The sequence below is a fragment of the Esox lucius genome, chromosome 12 (assembly GCF_011004845.1).
Source record: "Esox lucius isolate fEsoLuc1 chromosome 12, fEsoLuc1.pri, whole genome shotgun sequence".
Lineage (NCBI taxonomy): Eukaryota > Metazoa > Chordata > Actinopteri > Esociformes > Esocidae > Esox > Esox lucius.
In genome coordinates, this window is record NC_047580.1 from 1,924,009 (window position 1) to 1,946,627 (window position 22,619).

The window sequence follows — 22,619 nt, forward strand, 5'->3', positions numbered from 1 at the left end:
TACATACACTAATTTGACTGTCAACAGCTTGGAATATTCCAGAAAATTGTCATGACGTTAGAAGCTTCTGGTCGGCTAAGTGAAATCATTTGTGTGAGATGTACGTTTTGATGTACACTGCTCAAATAAATTAAGGGAACACTTAAATCACACATCGGGTCTCGAACTAAACACATTAAGGATGAAAATCTTTACAGTACATTGTGTAATTCATTGAGAATAAAAATGACATGACGGTCAATGGAAACCAAAATCACCAACTGATTGAGGACTGGATTCAAACTCACACCCAAAATCTAAGTAAACAATTGAAATCACAGGCTGTTCCAGCTTGTGTGAATTTATTCACGGCAAGTCATAATGGGACTGAGTAGTGTGTATGGCCTCCACATGCCTGTATGCACTCCCGACAATGTCTTGGCATGCTCCTGATGAGACGGCGGATGGTGTACTGGGGAATCTCATCCCAGACCTGGATCAGGGCATCAATGACAGCTCCTGGACAGTCTGTGTCGCACATTGGTGGCGTCGGATGCACAGTCTATGCTGTCCCAGAGGTTCTCAATTGGATACAGGTCTGGGGAACGTGAGGGCCAGTCAATGGCATCAAGGCCTTCGTCATCCAGGAACTGCCTACACACTCTGGCCACAGGAGGCCGGGCATTGTCCTGCATCAGGAGGAACCCAGGGCCCACTGCACCAGCTTAAGATCTGACAATGTGTCTAAGGATTTCATCCCGGTACCTAACAGCAGTCAATCTGCGACCCTCCAAGGATATGCCTAATGTTGAAGTGTATGCTTGTTATGTTTAGATAATGAAAGAATATCCGTACACAGTAAGTTTTTAAAAGCAGAGTGCACATCTCATCTCACGTTGTACTACGCCACTAAACATCCTCTGCAATGTATGGTCTATGAAGCCAAATGTCTCTGCTAGCGTAAATGGAAGAATGTTGTCAATTACAATAAAAATCTAAATTCAATTCTTAAATGTCGTTATGAGTTGGGATTGTAATGATAGAAAGAATGAACTAGTTTTCCAATTCCAAGTCTAACCACTACACCGTAGTCTACAAAGAAAGCATCTGATCATGTCTCCACTTCCCGCTATATGCAAATACCTGTCCATTGCATTACCATGGAAAATAAGCAGTCGAAACAATGTTGATCTCAAACCAATGATATCTTAGAAGACATGCAGCTACGATGCATGCAGAAAAAACCTGTTAAACTGCTTATTGTAGAAAATATGAATAGGATATACATTAAAAACACATCTCTTTCTAGTTTCAAATAAAAAATAAGTTTATATTGTTGGCCTATTGTTAACGCTTTCCTATTGAAAGTGACAGGAGAAGACAAATATAATGTTGGGCCAAAATGACATGCACGGGCCAAAATAACATTGACTATCTACATGATCTGCGCAATACATGATGTGCACAACATAACCGGGAACTGTTATAATGAATTATAAAGTTATCATTAAGAATCGGCAAGTCAAATAGGACTATCGTTGTGCCTTATTATTGTGCTAATAAGGCACAATATGCGTACGGAAGTACATGCACCTACAGGTCAGTACCGGTGTGAAATTAAATCTGTTCTCACCCCTGATACTCAGATGACTGACTCAGAAAAAGCTCTTGCCAGTCACCGAAGTGTTCCTGACTACCGTATTTTCCGCACTATAAGGCGCACTTAAAAGCCTTTAATTTTCTCAAAAAAAGACAGTGCGCCTTATAATCCGGAGCGCCTTATATATGGATCAATTGGTTAATTGGTTGATCCATACTGGTTGTACACGGCGCTCAAGGCGCTCTGTCAAAATGTTTCAGTACGAAAAACCAATAAAAACAATTTAATAATAATAAAATGTTTCAGTACGACTGGTAAACTACAAAGCCGCACCGCTTGCAGCATTACGGCTACTGTAGTCAGTAAACACCGGTACTGTGCTTACTCACAGTCCCACACCACTTGTGTGTATAAAGACCCCAAAATGGCACTTTTCAAGAGACATGCTTACGACGCAGAGTTCAAGCTCAAGGCTGTCGGTCACGCAGTAGAATATTGGAATAGAGCAGCAGTGAGCGAATTCAACATTAATAAATCAATGGTACGGAAATGGAGGAAGCAAGAAGATGACCTGCGCCAAGTAAAGAAGACTGAACAGAGTTTCCGAGGGAACAAAGCGAGATGGCCACAGTTAGAGGACAAACTCGAACAGTGGGTTGTTGAACAGAGAGCAGCAAGTAGAAGCGTCTCTACAGTCACTATTCGAATGAAGGCAACAGCGCTAGCACGGGACATGAACATTGATGAATTTCGAGGTGGTCTCGAAATTCTGCAGTATCTTCTATTCTATGTGCCTTATAATCCGGTGTCCCCTATATATGAAAACAGTTCTAAAATAGGCCATTCATTGAAGGTGCGCCTTATAATCCGGTGCGCCTTATAGTGCGGAAAATACAGTACTTGTTTTATTTAACTGGTGAAGCGCATATCTTAATATATATATTTTTAAAGATAGGTTTCAACTTTATTGTCACTGAACAACTACAAGTACAGTACAACAAAATGCAGTTAGTATCTAACAAGAAGTGTGAATAGAAGAGGGCAGAAAATGCACTTGTATTAAGTATTATGTAGGTTACAGATGTGACATACAGATGTGCAATGTATAGATGTGCAATGAAGGCAAATGCAGTACAAATGGCCATTCTAAATGACAATAAACTTCCTCTGCAGTGTATTGTCAATAATGCTGGCAACCATATACATTTAGAGATTTACATATTATTATAGTATTAGTTAATTATTATTTAAGATCCCGGATACAGTCGGCCGAAATGAGCTTTCTCCGCAGGGTGGCTGGGCGATCCCTTAGAGATAGGGTGAGAAGCTCGGTCACCCGGGAGGAGCTCAGAGTAGAGCCGCTGCTCCTCCACATCGAGAGGGGTCAGCTGAGGTGGCTTGGGCATCTGTTTCGGATGCCTCCATAACCCCTTCCTGGGAAGGTGTTCCAGTCCCGTCCCACCGGGAGGAGACCCCGGGGAAGATCTAGGACACGCTGGAGGGACTATGTCTCCCGGCTGGCCTGGGAACACCTCGGTGTCCCCCCCGGGAGAGCTGGAGGAAGTGTCTAGGGAGAGGGATGTCTGGGCATCTCTGCTTAGACTGCTGCCTCCGTGACCCGGCCCCGGATAAGCAGAAGATGATGGATGGATAGTTAATTATTAAAAACCTTCTCTGATATTTTGTTGTTATGGCTTTTTAAATGCACAAGAACAATTTATTTAATGGAAGAATATCCAATGAACCGTTTTTAGTTGATAAACCACTGAATGGTTTAGGCCCAGAATACATTTCTGATATGTTTGTAAAATATAAACCGAGCAGGGCTCTTTGATCCATGAACTCAGGTCAGCAAACTCAGGTCCAAACTAAACATGGCCAAGCTGCATTTAGCAGTAATGCTGTACACAACTGGAATAAACTACCAGAAGATCTTAGACGTGCCCCAAACGTATCCATTTTTAAATCCAGGTTAAAAACACTTCTCTTTTTACATGCCTATGACTGAGCACTTAAACTTAAAACACACTGTTTAGCCTTACAGCTTTTATAGATTTCTATGTTTTTATCCCATTTTTATTTTTTTATTCTGTTGTATTATTATGATGTTGTTTTGATGTTTTCATTTGAGTATTTTTTTAATGCTGTTGTATTTTTATATATTTTCTTTAAAGCACATTGAATTGCTTCTATGTATGAATTGTGCTATTTACAGTTGTGCTGTAGGTCATAACAGAATGGCACAATCATAAAACAAAACATGGGAGCAAAGACAAAAATGTACTTACTCCTGTTCAAAAGTCTGCATACCCTTAGTTCTTAATACTGTGTATTGCCTCCTTTAGCATCAATGACAGTGTTCAGTCTTTTGTAATAGTTGTCTATGAGGCCCCAAATTCATGCAGGTGGCATAGCTGCCCATTCGTCTAGGCAAAATGCCTCCAGGTCATGCGTAGTCTTTGGTCGTCTTGCATGAACCGCATATTTGTTTATTTTGGTGTTGTTGGACTTATTGTAACTAGGCTTTTTTGTGGCATTGGCGCTGTAAAGGGTTCTTTCTGGCAACTTGACCATGCAGCTCATTTTTGTTCAAGTATCGTCATATTGCACTCTTTAAAACAACCACACCGTCTTTTTCCAGAGCAGCCTGTATTTCTCCTGAGGTTACCTGTGGGTTTTTCTTTTTATCCTGAACAATTCTTCTTGCAGTTTTGGCTGACATTTTTCTTGGTCTACCTTTCTTGGTCTACCTGACCTGGCTTGGTATCAAGAATTTTCCACTTTTTAAAAGTGATTGAACAGTACTAACTGGCATATGTAAGGCTTTAGATAACCTTTTTTCATCTTTACAAAGTTCCATTACCTTGTTACGCAGGTCTTTTTACAGTTCTTTTCTGCACCTCATGGTTCAGTATCTAGACTGCTCAGTGCATCCATGTGAGAGCTAACAAACAAACAAATTGACTAGTTTTAGACACTAATTGCAATTTAAAAAGCTACAGGTGTGGGAAATTCACCTTTAATTGCCATTTTCACCTGTGTGTCACCTTGTGTGTCTGTAATCAGGCCAAACATTCAAGGGTATGTAAACTTTTGATGAGGGCCATATGGGTGATTTCCATTATTATTCTAATTTAAAAAGGAGCCAAACAACTATGTGATAATAAATGGCTTCATATGATCAGTCATATTTTCTAAATCAATGCTAAAATGTCACAATTGCTGCTAGGGTATGCAAACTTATGAGCACAACTGTAAATAAACTTGCTTGCTTGCTATTATGTCCTGCAATGGGACCAAACTTTTGTAGGTTTTTCCCCACATTTCAAAATTATTATGCCCACATAATATCCATTGTGCAGACTTTGTCTAATGTAATTACACAAAACCCACTTACTGAAGTTTTGGATGGTTGTTTATTATTGTCAAAGATGTAACATTGTTTTTCCACAGCCAAGGTTCCATTTCCTTTGACGCTGCGATTCAAACCAATGCTCCAGCGTGGAATTGAACTGTTGTCTCTTGATGCATCCTGGTATAGTATTACATCCATTCACACTTGTTGTATTTATACTCACCTTCTAATTACACCAGCAAAGGTCAAATAGCAAAGGTTAAATAATATCGATGAGAGAAGGTGATTCAGTATTGACACCCACTGGGAGGGTACTACAAACCTTTCCCGGTACTTAGACTACTATTCAAAAGTTTGAGGTCACTTATTTTGAAACCAATGACATTTCTAAATAATAATATCAAAAATATAAAACTGATCAGAAATACAGTGTAGACATTGTTTATGTTGTTGAAATGACTTGGAAACGGCAGATTTTAAATGCAATATATACATAAGCCTACAGAGGCCCATCATCAGCAACCAGCAGTCCTGTGTTCCAATGGCACATTGTGTTTGCTAATCCAATATTGTCATTTTATAAGGCTAATTGATCATTAGAACACCCTTTTGCAATGATGTTAGCACAGCTGAAAACAGTTGTGCAGATTAAAGAAGCAATAAAACTGGACTCCTTTAGACTACTTGAGTATCTGGCGCATCAGCAATTTTGGGTTTGATTACAGGCTCAAAATGGCCAGAAACAAAGAACTTCCTCTTTGTTTCTGTCAACTCGTTTTGAGAAATTAAGGCTATTCCATGTGAGAAATTGCAGAGAAATTGAAGATCTCGTACAACACTGTGTATTACTCCCTTCAAAGAACAGCGCAAACAGGATTTAACCATAATAGAAAGAGCGGGAGGCCCCGAGCAAGAGGACATAACTGAGCAAGAGGACGAATACATTAGTGTCTAGTAAAATAGTTTTTGCAGGTAAATAGTACCCGCAATACACCAGTATAAACATCAACAGTGAAGGGGCGACTCCGGGATGCTTGCCTTCTAGGCAGAGTTGCAAAGAAAAAGAAAATATTAAGATGGGCAAAAGAAGGCCATTGAGGAAGATTGGAAAAAAGTGTTATGGACAGACAAATCTAAGTTTGAGGTGTTCTCTTGATTGGAGTAGATTTCCTCTTACAACAGGAGAATGACCCAATGCACAGCCCCAAACTATGCAAGAACTATCTATGGAAGAAGCAGTCTGGTATTCTGTCTATAATGAAGTGGCCAGCACAGTCACCATATCACAACCCTAATGAGCTGTTGTGGGAGCAGCTTGACCATATGGTATGTAAAAAGTGCCCATCAAGCCAATCCAACTTCTAGAACGTGCTACAGGAAGCATGGGTTAAAATCTGTTCAGATTACCTCAATAAATTGACAACTAGAATGCCAAATGTCTGCAAGGCTGTAATTGCTGCAAATGTAGGATTCTTTGATGAAGGCAAAGTTTGAAGGACACAGTTACTATTTCAATAAAAAATAATTATTGCTGGATCTTGTAAACCCTGAAGAGATTACTATTTAATTTTCTCCAGCTGCAGGAAGAACATACCTCTGAGCCATTGAGAAACTGAGGGGGTTGGAAAGACTTCAAGTGAAGGAGAATTCTGCATTGAGCCAGTAGTGTAGTGAAAGCAACAGTGTTTGCATGTTTGGGGGAAAACGAGAGTGAGTCTTCTGGAACACCAAAAACAACTATCAGGCGACAGGGAAGCATGCAAATTTGAAGTACTTTAGATAAGGGGGTTGGTTGTCAGTAGGCCCTATAGCGGATGCAGAAGAGAATTTTAAATGGCGCCGGAACTGGTATCAGATCTGTTGTGTGGACTGTACTACAGGATTATTAGTGTAGCGAGGGGGGAAAATTGGGAGAGCAGAGCAACGTAAAGCCTAAAAAGATGTAGACGTGCATGATAGTATCACTAGGTGGCACCAAGGAGTACTTAGAGAATGCAATCAGCACAGCGATTTAACGGGTGCACCAATAAATGTCTTGCCCTGTCACCATGCTCATAGTATGTAGCCTGCGAACGCAACAGTAACCTTTCTGCATCCTTGGTGGATAAAGGGTTAAATTCAGACTGTATGTTCAGGCGTTGTTTATATAGTTCCGGAGACGGTGACTGAGCATATTGGCGGTCCAGATCCAGAATAGCTTTTGCAAGGTCCTCTAATTTAGCCTTCTGGGTTTTATTCAGATGTAAAGAGTAAGAGAGAGTCTCACCTCTAAGATAGGCTTAAGTGTCTTCCATAGGAGTGAAGGGGAGATTTGAGCCTGTCTGATTAGAATGGAGGAATTGATTAAGCCACAGATGTCTGAATCATATAAAAGAAGGGAATTGAATCTAGGTAGGGGTACAGGGATGAATTGAAAGAACTATGTCAAGAGTAAGGGGGCCATGATCTGATATAACAATTAGCAAATATTCAGAGGACGTTACATTCAGTAGAAGCGAGTGATCAACAAAAAAGGGAGAAAGAGTAATGTACATGGGAAAAGAAGAAATACTCACAAACCTGTGGATTCTGAAACCTCCATGGATCAGTACACCCATTCTCAGTCAAAGTCTGAAAAGGACATGCTAGAGGGGGACACAGTTCTGGGGTTGGAGTGGTCCATGGTCATATCAATAATGCAGTTCAGGTCTCCTGCAAATATCAGTTAGTGAGTACTCAGTGAGGGGATTTTCCCCAACAATCCATTGGCAAAATCCACATAATCAAAATTAAGAGCATAAACATTGACCAATACTAGAGGGGTGTGCCAAATGGAGCCTATTACAATTAGATACCCCCTGTTACTGTCCTGACACAACATTAGTAGCGGAGACATTTATTCTCTTACTAACCAGAATTGCAACTAGCCTTGGAATTGAAGTGGGAACGGAAAACCTTACTAGACCTAGTATTCTGTAGCCTCGGGTGGTCTTTAATGCGTAAATGAGTCTTCAGTAAGAATAGTACTCTCCTTTAAGCTTTTCCATATGGGATAAAACCTGTGAGCTCTTGTTTGGGCTATTTAAAGCCTGGACATTCCAACACAGGAAATTTCCAGAGAATGGCCAAGCATTTTAACATAAAAAAAAATCAAACCTAAGGCAAAACATACAGAACGGACAGAGAAAGGATACAAACAAAAACAAAGAAAACAGAAATCGAGAAACATGCACAGACCCCCCTCCCCAAACCCAGCCACAAGCCTCCCTTCAGCATTGAATGGCACATTTTTGTATAGCTCCAGTGCACCTGAACAGACATCTCACTCATACCTTAACTTGGTAGGAGCTCCGTTGGAATAGCAGTGAATATATAAACCCTACATTCTATTAACACAAGAATGGTAGAAACACAGTTTAAGCACATGAAATAAAAACATGATCATATGTAGGACATTTTCCAATAACCATTCTAATAGATTAGCAGACGAGCAGGGCAAAAAGGGAATCGGCTGCTATATAGAGCATTCAAAATAGAAAAACACAGATACCGTAACATGTCTTAGGACCATCCTGTGGTGGATGTGTTACCAAGAATGAGTAATGCGAGTAAAACTAGGTGGCGCCATACATCAGAACTGGCAGTGATACAAAAAGTCCCTACCCAAAAACAACCAAGTAAATGAATACGTAAGCAACAACATCACACAGAAGACTCCAATCCTGTAACAATGGAGCAACAGTGTCACCAAACAACTTGTAGCAGAATATTATGTTGGCAGAAAAAAAGAATACCTCCAAAATAAAAGCGTCCACTGGGTGTACTGCAATAATCCCTGTAAAAGTATCCAATGCCAACCAAATGCAATTTTTATGGAGTTCTTGAGCAAGTAAAACGGGCCATTTTTTAACAATGAAAACATGTCCTTGTGTTCAGTCTGCTAACTAAATGAAAACATGCCCTTGTTTGAAGTGCACTAACTTCACAAGGACAATACTGTTTGCAATCATGGACCATTGCACCATAATGCTGCGTCATCCATCGTGCTGCCAGCATAACAACAAACCGACCGCCACAAAGCACATGAAATTTAAATCATGCGTTACCCATGTGCCAATCAGACCATCAATGGGCGTCCTCATGGGAGTCAAGCTGTGTCTTCTGCCCTGAATCTTAAACGTGGAGGCACACAGGGAAATGGAGAGAGAAATGTACCCCTTTCTCATGAAGTAGACGTTTTACTGGGAGGAATTTAGCCCTCTTCATGGCAACACTTGAGCTAAAGTCCGGGTATACAAACACCTTCCTGCCATGGTAAACAAGCTCCTCTCTCCCATTCCACAGCAACACATCCTCCTTGTCACGAAAGAAGTGGAACCGGGTTATGAAGACATGGTTTTGAGCCGTCACCCCCACCAGCTGGAAGTCTGCCGATGCGATGGGCCCAATCTAATTTCAGAGGCGTTTGGAAAATAGAGGGGAGGATCCCTGCAAAGAACCCAGCTAAGAATCCAACCAGGTCGCCCCCCTCAAGAACCCTCTGGCAAACCGACCACTCTGAGATTGCAACGTCTGGAACGGGATTCATGGTCGTCAGTCTTCTTGGCTAACTGATGGTTTTCGTTTTCCAAATGGACGACTGCCTGCTCCAGGACTACAATCTGTTTGCTATAGTCAGATAGGTCATGCTCGAATCCTTCAAAACAACGACCATGTGTGTCAGCAGCTGCCTGTACCTCATCCAGGGCTGTAGAAAAGGGGGCCAGAGTCACGTCAATAGCTGTTTTCATCAGGACCGTGAAAGCAGCCCTAATATTAATGGTTAAATCGTCTCGGAAGGCTTTCAGATGGGATTGAAGTTGGGATTCCAGCTCCGCCAGCCTAACTGTGCGAGGTTCAGTGGATTCAGGTGCAGGGCCAAAATCGGCACCATGACATTGCTGCAACAGGTTTTCCCTTTGAAACGTGCAGCATTTGGAAGAAAAGGTAAGTGGCAAAACTAGTAAATAGAATTTGCAATGGTAGAAATAAGAATGCTATTTGAAAATGTAGAAAGGTTAGCTAAAACACAGGAGCCTTGTCCACGTGCGACCACTCCGCTCACATTCTCATACCGGAACCCTATATTAATTTTGAATCTGAGAAATGAAAGACTGCACAGGCAAATAGTGCAACAATTTTAGAATAACGTTTCTCTATGTAAACTTGCAAAATGTTTGGGGATCTCTATCTATGGTACATAATATCATTTGATATCGTGTCTTTATACTGTTATCTATTGAATATAGGGTTTAAATGATTGCAAATCATTGCATTCTGTTTTAATTTACATTTCACACAACGTCCCAACGTTTTTGGATCGGGTTGTATTACAACTCATTTCATGTATGTTTTCATGGAAAACAAAACCATTGTAAGTTTGGGAAACGGGGTTGTATTACAACTCATTTCATGTATGTTTTCATGGAAAACAAAAACATTGTAAGTGACCCCAAACTTTTGAACGCTTGTATTGGGATGAAGATTAATGTTTCATTGGTGAGAAAATCTGGTAGGAGCTTGTCCCAGTTCCATTTCAAATATTTTGATATGTTTAATCTATTCCTGGTTAGTTTACATTTAATTTAGCAGGTGATCAACTGAGACCCAGTTTTAAATTATCATACAAGCCCTCAATTAGACATTTAAACTGCCTTAGATGGACAAGTTCATCCAATTTTTGTCATCACAATATCTTTCAAATGTACTGCCTAAACATTGTGGCCTGACACAAAACTGCATAAAAATAACTCAATATTTGTATTGTTATACAATTTGGTGGTTGTATTGTGACATTTAGTTCACATTTTGCAAACTGTCAAGACCCAACATATTTAAAACCCAGTAGCAATATCATGAGCATGTTGATATTTTTCACCGATTTGAATAATGGCACACATGCTCTAGGTTTTGAATGAGGGATTCTACCTAATGCATGTGATTTCAGAAACTACTGTTCTGTTTTTGGTTTGTTTTTTCGATTGTATGTCATGTGTCTTGCCATAGAAATCTGGCATTTTCAAAATAAAGTGGAGTGGCCTTAGTAGGGTGCTTCATCATTTGTTGGGATTAATAGTATTGTTAACTTGTTTTGATTGTTTCTAGGGTGAGCTCAGCCTCTTGGTATTTCCTCAATGTTTTTGGGCTGAGGAGTATGTACAGCCTCATTCTTGGACAGGACAACGGTAAGCTGATTGTGCCATACTTCTGCAATTTTCTTAGTGTATACAGTGCCTTTGGAAAGTATTCCGAACTTTTCACTTTCTCCACATTGTATTGTGTATTGGAGTTCATTCATAGTTGATTACAGTCAAATATTTACAGACTTAACTTTTGCCCCAGTTTGAGGTCCTCTGTGATTTGAAATAGATTTTATTCAAGGACCTGTCTATATTTTGCTGCATTCGTTCTTCCCTCAATCAATTCCTGCTACTGAGAAGCATCCCCAAAACATGATGCTCCTGCTACCATGCTTCACAGAAGGAACTGGAGCCATACCTTCATTTCGCCTGACCTAGCGTTTGGCATTAAGTCCTAAAAGTTTTAATATCCTTAACACTAGAACCGCCAGGTCTTTCAGACCCCCAGTATTCGTCAGAGCTGAACACATTTGGCCACTGCACCTTTTTCTTTCCTTTCCAAAAAAGTTGAAAAGGAAAGTTTGGAGTGAGTAACAGAAATGTTCAATTTGCAGTGGTCTCTTAATTTGTGTGATGGTCCCTTCTGTTTCTCACTCAAAACATTCCCGTTCAACTTTTTTGGAAAGGAAAGAAAAAGGTGCAGTGGTCTCTTAATTTTTTCTGGAGCTGTAGAATTGTCAAAAAAAATGTATTACAGAATTTCTTTAAAATGGTTAATGAATTTGAAGGACACTTGTGTTAAATGTCTTGTCATACGAAAATAAAATTAAGAAAATTATACAAAGAACAATTATTTCTAAGAACACAGGCTGTAGTATTTTCATTAATTTATTAGGCCCTACAAATGTACAAAATGAATATTACCGTCTATAGGTGCCATGAATTGTCTATAGGTAATATAAGTTATCCACAAATCAAGTCAATTTCTCCAAATGAATTGGCAATGCGAACGGCGCACCTTTCCAAGTCTCTCTAGGGGTTCAAGTGGGGCAATGGAGTTGCATTGTGTTGTTGAAATCATAGCTCTAGTCTCTGAGATTACTTACATACAAGGTTTGTCTATAGGTGGCATAAGTTATCGAAAACATATCGAGATATTAGAAAAAGACAAGGTCAGTAGTAAGTAGGGTATATTCTGTCACTTATGACCCTGGGGGGAGGGGCTTTCAGTTTGATTTAACAGGTAGGCGGGACATCCAGTTTGGTAGGTGGAACGTCCAGTGTGATGTATAGACTTCCTGTATGACGTGTATTATGGCGGGACTTCCAGAATGACGTATGCATGTCCGTTTACTTTGTAATTTATGATTGAATTGTTGTGTGCATTTGATGTTTTACAATGGTTGATAAACACCCCAGACGTGTTATAACAGGTTTGAGACGTTTGATGCTTAGGAAATAGGTGTTAGGGTTCCGGAATGTAAAAATTCCGGAATAAATAGGCATTATATCAGCTGCTAGATGTTTGCTTTTTAACAAAAGGGCACCAGGTTTCAGCAATGCTAAATCCCTGGCATTTTATGTTCTTATAAGTGCTACAACTGCTGTCCTACAACCAGTGGGTGTTAACATTTCATGTTTTACAATGCGTTTGTAGCAGGGTGTTTTCTACAAGCACAGAATTTCATTTGTGAAATCTTGCTTTTTTGTTTAAGATATAAAGAAGGGGTCAGGACTTAACATTATAGAGAGTTTCTGCCCATTTTCATTTTAACAAGAGATGGGGCTTAAGATCAGATGTGCCCATTGTAATGGTCCCTAAATAACCACTAGTACAAACTTTAGTATATGTAGGTTGATAAACATCCCGTGTTTCACACAAGGTTTGTAATCCACCAAAGCACTACGATGAACTCACATTACATGAACAATGCTATTATTCTGAAAGAACAAACAACGCCTGGGGTCGACCAGACATTGACTAGGTTGATTGTATTGTGGTTGGGTTTAAAATATTGTTAAAAATAAAGATTGTGGTATATGTGTATGTATGAGCGATGATGATTTGGGACATCAAAATGGGGCTTTTAAGTCAGCATTAACTTTTGAGTTGTATTATATGGCAAAACTTTAAAAAGTCACCCGGAAGGCTGATTTTAAATTTGCATGAACAACAGTGATTTGTTGACAGGTGAAGGTATGTTATTTCAGGTAAACAAAACTTTTGTAAACGCGTCTTATTAAAATATACAAACATTACCGCAAGATTGTTTTCTACACATTGGTAGAATTTTTTAACAGGTAACGATGTTGACAAACTAGTATTTGTGAGTTTGTGAATACTTGTTAGTGTGTGCGGTTGCTGGGACTTCCGGGTAAGATTTGTTGCGTTCTTGTAATGACTTTTGCTGTATTATGGACTTATTGTTGTTAAATGTTGTTTGAAGAGATTAATAGCGATATGGTGACAATAGCCAGTGTTTATATGTAAGCGGATGAGTTTGTCGTTAATAGATCAAATTTAATGACGTGATGTCATGGCTGAGCCGAGATAACTAACGAGAACGCGTTTCTACCGGACAGGAAGTATCAATATATAAACGTCAACAACTATCTGAACTAACTAGTTATGCTTTATCCACAATTTTAATCATTGTAACCGGTATAGTTCTAACGTGAAGAACGATGGCGTGTTACCAATGACAAACTTAAGAGGTGTAACCTGTTGGAAGCGCCCCAGCTGTGTTGTCAAGACAATCTTAAAATCACAGTTTCCACAGAAGACAGCTGTTGTTTCCAGCACAGAGTTTGCCATTTACATAGTAAGTACAAGTTATTTTATTTTTTATTTGAATTGTGTTGCAATTACAAATGCTAACAAACAACACCTTTTAAGAATGTATAAAACAATTATATGATGGAGCAATCCATGCGCTTTTATTAAAACATAGTCTGTTTTATATCTCTGGTTTAGATAGAGCAGAATTAAACCCAGCCATGTTTGGGAAAACACATTTTGGTGCCTTCAAACCTTGGTAAGCTGTCTTTTAACATTATTATTAATCAGCTTTATTAAATACCTATATACGCTTGGTCTTCTGTTAACCCTCTTTGTTTTTGTTTCAGACCAAGTAACCATCAGCGGTATTGACAGGACTGCACGATTGTGATCTTACACATCCTGAACAGATACTTATTAATTAAGATTATTAATTACAGACGTTTTTAGTGTTGTACTAGAATGTTATTAACATTACGACAATATGCATACAGCTGAATCTTTGTACTTTGTATATCAACCAACAGTGTGAGGACCTGGTGATGATGGACACAACATCACCATAATGGCTTCAGTTATGGAGCCCCAACTTGTGGCTACACAGCGGCAGAGTTTTTCTGAACACAGTTATCCCATTACACAATGCTTGAAAGCTGAAGGTAATACTTATTTTACTGTCAACTCATCAAAACTGTGATGTCTGTAAATGTATGTTTGATTTAGAATAATATTTTAACCTGTAAGTGGTGTAAATTATTTACATTATAAGCTAGAGAAATGGCGAAAGATGCTAACAACAGACCAGACACAGAAAAATCTTCAACACTTACACAAAAATCCTTGACTATGTGGCCTCTGATGAGAATATATCGATTCAGCATGCACTGAACAGGGGTGAAATGAAAATGGAGGCATACTATGTTGATAGATACGCCGAACATAATGATGTGCACAACCTTTTAATTTCTAGGCTGTTTCTGGCACGGACACCAATGTGTCATTGTTCAACAAGTACCAACCCGGTGACAAAGATTTTGTATGGGTTGATGCACCAACAATGGGTGGCAAAGCTTGAAACTTTAGAAGAAAAACACAACGTATATGTTCAATACATATGGGAGTGTGAGTGGAATCGGCTTAAAAACCCATCCCTGAAGACCTATGATTCTCCAGAAAGCCTTGACCCTTGGGATGCTCTTTTTTGTGGCCTACTAATGCAATTAATTTGAAATGTATGGCTCAAGAAGGGGAGACTATTCAGTATAACGATGTCTGTAGTCTTTACCCATTCTGCAACAAGACAAAAACGTATCTGATTGGGCATCCAAACATAATCTTTCAAGATTTCAAACCACTAGACACCTACTTTGGTATTGTTACAGCAACCGTGTGTCCACTGAAAGGCCTTTATCACCCTGTTTTACTGAACATGGTCTGTGGTAAGCTGTTCTTTCCTATGTGCAGAGTCTGAAAACCAGGTAACTGATTGTTCACATACTGATTCAGAAGGAGCTTTAACTGGTACCTGGGTTTCTATTGAGCTGGTTAAATCTGTTGAGAAAGGTTTGCTTTTGTGAAAATATTCGTAGTCTGGGATTTCACCAGGACATCAGATAATCATTTTAAAGATTACATGAGAACATTCCTGAAGCACAAGCAGGAAGCTAGCGGTTTCCCACCATCAGTTATTGACGATGATTCTAAAAAACAGTATATCCGTGAATATCATGAAAAGGATGGTGTGCAGCTTGTCAAGGAAACCATTGTTGTTAACTGTTCTAGGCGATCTTTGGCTAAATTGGCAATGAATAGTCTTTAGGGTAAGATGGGTGAGCGGACTAACCTTATGAACACAATGTTAATTACAGATCTGGAGGAGTTAAGCCACTACCTTTTTTCCAGTGAAATAGATGTTGGTTATTTCTCTTTCATCTCAGACACAGTTGCAATGGTACAGTGGCGTTACACAAAACACACCAATCAAACCACATAGCGGCAATATTTGTATTGCCGGGTTCACAACAGCTCATGCTAGACTCAAGTTTTATTCACTCTTGGAGAAGCTGGATAGACGTGTACTCTACAGGCACTGATTCACTGATCTTTGTCACACGCTCGGGGATTGGGTGCCCTCTCTACGCCCATTCTTGGGTGACTTGACAGATTAGTTACCAGATGGTGACAGTGTTTGTCAGTGGTGGGCCAAAGACATACGGTTACAAAACTGTTAAAGGATTGACCTATCTCAAAGCAAAAGGCATTACTCTCAACAGCTTACAACACAGCTTTTAGAAATCGCCCGTTTCGTATAGTGGTTGAAATAATGAATCGGTTTTCAAGGGAGAGAGTAATTAAATTATTTATTGCAGCATTAGAAAGTCTTGTTCATGAGGTTAAGGACCTGGTCTTCCTTACACAACCTCAATCTCATCTCACTCAATCTCTTCTCACTGTAATGTTGGTTACAAGCTGATATATGCCCTCACCTAAAGGATTATTAGGAACACCATACTAGTACTGTGTTTGACCCATAGACTGTGAAAAAAATGGACAACGCCCTTTCGCTCTTTTCCATTGGTGAAAACTGAAGCCGCCAGTGTCCCGATACGGCGCTGACATCTTGGACTTGCGTCTGCGCAGATAGCGATCTTGGGACCAGTTCTGCGCAGTAGTTATGCGCAGTAGCGAGCAGGAAGTAAAGCCGCGAAATCAACGGCCCCACCCCTGTGCCCCGCCCTCACTCTCACTCGCAGAATGCGCATACCGTAATCAATCGCAAGTCCAAGTACAGTACAACCTTTGCTTGTTAAACCTAGACGATATGTTATAGCCTAACTTACATCATGTTTAACCTTAATTTAGAATAGGCCTAATACAAAAATAATTGGTAACTTCTAGCTAACGATCACCTGCTAGCTATTAACATGGCTATTAACGAGGCTTGTTGTCTTTTAGCTAACGTTAGCTAGCCCATTACATTTATTTACTAATTAAATAGCTTATAAATTTAACTTACCGAAAAAAATTCAAAGATCGATTGGAAATGCCAGATCGGTTAGCACAATGTACTGCAGAACAACCCATTATGTCCGTGTGAAATTATAGAAATTTAGAGATTAAATGTAAAGCTCCAATCTCCTCAGTCCTCCGAAGATCGCGAAAAAAGCCTGATGGCGCTTCAGTGGCTCCTCGGCTCAGATAGCTGTCAATCACAGCTGTGAATCACGACGTCACACCACCGTTTTTAGAGCATTAAATAACTAACTAAAAACCAACTTATTTTAAAAACAAACTCTTACATTAGCGTGATACAAACTACAGTAAATGACAGAAACCAGCTTCGGAAAAAAGATATTTGAAGGGTAATTTAATTGTTTAGTTGGTCTCGCGTCCCATTGAATAACATGGGGAGGGCGGGGTTTATGACCTATACTGGGACCACTCACCAGGGGGCGATCGAGACGTTTTGGCTTCACTTTTCAGGGCTTGTGCGGCACGCTTGGTTTGACCCCCTTTCGCCTTCAGAACTGCCTTAATTCTACGTGGCATTGATTCAACAAGGTGCTGAAAGCATTCTTTAGAAATGTTGGCCCATTTTGATGGGATAGCATCTTGCAGTTGATGGAGGTTTGTGGGATGCACATCCAGGGCACGAAGCTCCCGTTCCACCACATCCCAAAGATGCTCTATTGGGTTGAGATCTGGTGACTGTGGGGGCCATTTCAGTACAGTGAACTCATTGTCATGTTCAAGAAACCAATTTGAAATGATTCGAGCTTTGTGACATGGTGCATTATCCTGCTGGAAGTAGCCATCAGAGGATGGGTACATGGTGTTCATAAAGGGATGGACATGGTCAGAAACAATGCTCAGGTAGGCCGTGGCATTTAAACGATGCCCAATTGGCTCAGAGGGGTGACCAGTCCTCTTCTGGCTGTGCCGGGTGAGATATTAAGAGTCAAATTGGAATAATAAATACATTTCTCTGGGCTAAATCCAGAGTCTACTTGATTCTAGACTAGGTCAAAAGTATGACCAGATGGACAAGGACAGGGACAGCAACGGGCCCCCCAAACCAGGTACTCCGCAGGTGTGGACCAGGACCTCATCTCCTCCTAAAATGTTAAACTGGAGGAGACTGAGAAAAGTTAGAAGTGCATTCCTCATATCCCCCAGCACAATAATATAGCAGCGTAACACCTTGGAACTGAGACGGGTGGGTCCGGCGACACTGTGGCCCTACCCGGGGGAGGCCCCGGACAGGGCCCAACAGGCAGGAAATCAATCCACCCACATTGCCAGGCATCAACCAAAGGGACACCCACCATCCGCAACCCCCCTGAATGAGGGCCGAGTATTGCCAGCAGGGTACAGCCCAATTGCACAAGTGCGCAACAGAGAGTCAACAACAAGCCAGTGACTCTTCCCCCGAAAGGCATTGGAGGGAGGGCATCCCAGTGGCGACGAGAGCCAATCTGGCAAGACAGCAAGGGTGGACAGTATCAAGCCTACTGGTCACCTTCACGCCCTCGGGCCAGGCTACACCTAATTATAAACCGTGCTATAGAGATGAGTTTGTAGTAGACACTTGAAAGTAGACACTCGGCAGATCATTCCACAGTAGTGGAGCTCTATGAGAAAAGGCCCTGCCGCCAGCTGTTTGTTTAGAAATTCTAGGGACAATTAAAAGGCCTGTATCTTGCGATCGTAGGTTACGTGTAGGTATGTATGGCTGGATATTTTCAGCAAGGTAAGTAGGAGTCATGTATTGATTTATAGGTTAAGAGTAAAACCTTAAAATCAGCCCTAACCCTAACAGGCAGCCAGTGTAAGGACGCTAGGACAGGAGTAATGTGTTCAAATTTTTTTGTTCTTGTTAGGATTCTAGCAGCCGTGTGCAGCACTAATTGAAGTTTATTTATTAGTTTGTCTGGATAACCAGAGAGAAGAGCATTGCAGTAATCTAGTCTAGAAGTAACGAAAGCATGGATTAATTTTTCTGCATCAGTTCTTGATAGAAAGTTTATAATTTTTGCAATGTTTCGAAGATGGTTATAAGCAACTATTGAGACATATTGTATATGTTCTTCAATGGAGAGGTCAGGGTCAAGGTTAACGCCAAGGTTTTTAACAGTTTTTTGGGATACGACCATGCAGCTGTCAAGGTTCACAGTGAGATGGGTCTAAAACGGGCATTTCTGTTTTCCTTGAGAAATTCTCTGTCATCCACTTCCTAATATCTGAAACGAATGCTTCCAAAGTAGCTAATTTAGGGGCTTCTCCATGCTTCATTGAAATATATAAATGTGTGTCATCAGCGTAACAGTGAAAGTTTACATTGTGATTTCGGATTACATCGCCCAGAGGGAGCATATATAGTGAGAACAATAATGGGCCCAGAACCGAGCCTTGAGGAACACCAAAGCATATCTTTGACTTGTCAGAGGATATGCCATCCACACTAACAAACTGATATCTTTCAGATAAATAAGATTTAAACCAGGCTTGAACATGTCCACGTAGCCCAATATGGGTTTCCAGTCTCTCTAAGAGAAGGGAGTGATCAATAGTGTCAAAAGCAGCACTAAGATCAAATAGCAACAGGACGGATGCGGAACCTTTGTCTGAGGCCATTAGAAGGTCATTTGTTACCTTCACGAGTGCAGTGTCAGTACTATGATGGGGTCTGAAACTGGACTTGAGTATTTCATAAATGTTATTTGTCTTTAGGAAGGCATTCAGTTGTTGGGAAACACATTTTTCTAAGATTTCTGAGAGGAACGGGAGGTTCGATATTGGCCTATAATTGTTTAATATGTCGGGATCCAGATTAGATTTTTTTAGAAGAGGCTTAATTTCTGCTATTTGTAGTGAGTTTGGTACACATCCAGAGGAAAGGGAGCAATTTATTATGTTCAGCATTGGCTGACCTGGCACAAGAAATAGCTCCTTAAGTAATTTTGGTGGAATCGGGTCTAGCTGAGAGTTTGTGGGTTTAGAATTCATTACAAATGTAGTAAATGTGTCAAGCGATACGGTATCAAAAAATGCAAGTGTCCCCATTGACACCTGGTCAGGGAGGTTCAGGAAATTTTTAGGACAACTGAGATTTTGAGGACCATAACTATTTAAGGAGGAGTCAGTTATTTGTTTTCTAATGGTGATGATCTTTTCATCAAAGTAGTTCATGTATTCATTACAACTAAAGTGAAGACCCACTTCACTTGCTAAGCTTTGCTTTTTTGTTAACTTTGCAACTGTATCAAAGATACATTTTGGATTGTTTTTGTTCACCTCAATCAGGTTGGAGAAATAAGCTGATAGAGCAGACGTGAGTGATTTTCGGTATTGTAGTGTACTGTCTATCCAGGCTAGTCTAAATACTTCCAACTTGGTGGAGCTCCACTTTCGCTCCAATTTCCTGGAGGCTTGCTTAAGTGCTCTAGTATTTTCTTGTTGCATATTTCTTTAGTTTTTAGTGGTGCAACTGTGTCTAATGTATTTCGCAGTGTTGAGTTTAGATCCTCGATTTGATCGTTTACAGATTTATTTACTGTCGTTAATGAGCGAACTTGTAAGAATATCAAGAAATGTATTTGTAGTCCGAGAATTTATAGTACGGCTTTTGAAACTCATTGTTTGCGGAGCAAGTGGATTTCTTGTTTTAACGTTAAATGTAATAGGACAGTGATCCGATAATCCAGGATTTTGGGGGCAAATTATTATATCTACAATATCTATTTCTCGTGACTGGACTAAATCTAAGGTGTGATTGTGGCAATGTGTTGGACCTGAGACATGTTGGATAAAACCCATTGAGTCAGTTATGGCTTCAAAGGCTTTTTGAAGAGGATCATTGGACTTTCCATATGAATATTGAAATCGCCAAACTACAAGGTTAGACAAGAATTCTGAAAACTCAGTGAGGAACATTGTGTATGGCCCGGGGGGCCTATAAATAGTAGCTATGTAAAACGATTTATCGGCCTGGTTAACATTAGTAAAACTTCAAAAGAATGAAACTCAGTGATATGTTTGAGAGTAAATTTATATTTACTGTCATAAATATTAGCAACACCCCCTCCTTTTCGGGATGCACTAGGTATATGATCACTAGTATAACCAGGAGGAGAATTCATTAGGCTTTATCCACGTTTCACATAAACCAATAACATCTAGTTTATGATCAGAGATTAATTCATTTACAGCAACTGCCTTTGGAGCAAGGAATCTAACATTTAGGAGTCCCATTTTGAGATGCGAAGTGATACATACCATACCATACCATCTTCTTCCGCTTATCCGGGGCCGGGTCGGGGGGCAGCAGTCTAAGCAGGGATGCCCAGACTTCCCTCTCCCCAGACACTTCCTCTAGCTCTTCCGGGGGGACACCAAGGCGTTCCCAGGCCAGCCAGGAGACATAGTCCCTCCAGCGTGTCCTAGGTCTTCCCTGGGGTCTCCTCCCGGTGGGACGGGACCGGAACACCTTCCCAGGAAGGCGTTCCGGAGGCATCCGAAAAAGATGCCCAAGCCACCTCAGCTGACCCCTCTCGATGTGGAGGAGCAGCGGCTCTACTCTGAGCTCCTCCCGGGTGACCGAGCTTCTCACCCTATCTCTAAGGGATCGCCCGGCCACCCTGCGGAGAAAGCTCATTTCAGCCGCCTGCATCCGGGATCTTGTCCTTTCGGTCATGACCCAAAGCTCATGACCATAGGTGAGAGTAGGAACGTAGATTGACTGGTAAATCGAGAGCTTCGCCTTGCGGCTCAGCTCTTTCTTCACCACGACAGACTGATACATCGACTGCATTACTGCAGAAGCTGCACCGATCCGTCTGTCAATCTCCCGTTCCATCCTTCCCTCACTCGTGAACAAGACCCCTAGATACTTAAACTCCTCCACTTGAGGCAGGCACTCTCCACCAACTTGAAGTGGGCAAGCCACCCTTTTCCGACTGAGGACCATGGCCTCGGATTTGGAGGTACTGATTTTCATCCCCACCGCTTCACACTCGGCTGCAAACCGTCCCAGCGCATGCTGAAGGTCCTGGTTAGAAGGGGCCAACACGACAACATCATCTGCAAAGAGCAGAGACGAAATTGTGTGGTCCCCAAACCTGACACCCTCCGGCCCCTGGCTGCGCCTAGAAATTCTGTCTATAAAAATTACGAACAGAATCGGTGACAAAGGGCAGCCCTGCCGGAGTCCAACATGCACTGGGAACAAGTCTGACTTACTGCCGGCAATGCGGACCAAGCTCCTGCTTCGGTTGTACAGGGACCTGACAGCCCTTAGCAAAGGACCCAGGACCCCATATTCCCCAAGCACCCTCCACAAGATGCCGCGAGGGACACAGTCGAATGCCTTCTCCAAATCCACAAAACACATGTGGATTGGTTGGGCAAACTCCCATGAACCCTCCAACACCCCGTAGAGGGTATAGAGCTGGTCCAGTGTTCCACGGCCCGGACGAAAACCACACTGTTCCTCCTGAATCCGAGGTTCTACTATCGGCCGTATTCTCCTCTCCAGAACCCTGGCATAGACTTTCCCGGGGAGGCTGAGAAGTGTGATCCCCCTATAGTTGGAACACACCCTCCGGTCCCCCTTCTTAAAAAGAGGGACCACCACCCCGGTCTGCCATCCCAGAGGCACTGTCCCCGACCGCCACGCGATGTTGCACAGGCGTGTCAACCAAGACAGCCCCACAACATCCAGAGACTTGAGGTACTCAGGGCGGATCTCATCCACCCCCGGTGCCTTGCCACCGAGGAGTTTCTTGACCACCTCAGTGACTTCAGCCCGGG

The 22,619-nt window shown here is 41.3% G+C and overlaps 1 protein-coding gene across 3 annotated transcripts in view; it reads left to right on the forward strand.

The window, feature by feature from the left end:
* zgc:86609 (ER membrane protein complex subunit 3-like) overlaps positions 1–22,619 on the forward strand; it is a 56,447-nt gene that overhangs the window by 16,642 nt on the left and 17,186 nt on the right. For all 3 annotated transcript variants that reach the window (XM_013132720.3, NM_001304023.1, XM_013132721.3), the window contains exons 6-7: positions 5,033–5,114; positions 11,058–11,137. In XM_013132720.3, the coding sequence (XP_012988174.1) occupies positions 5,033–5,114; positions 11,058–11,137 (162 nt within the window). The remainder of the gene's footprint in view (positions 1–5,032; positions 5,115–11,057; positions 11,138–22,619) is intronic.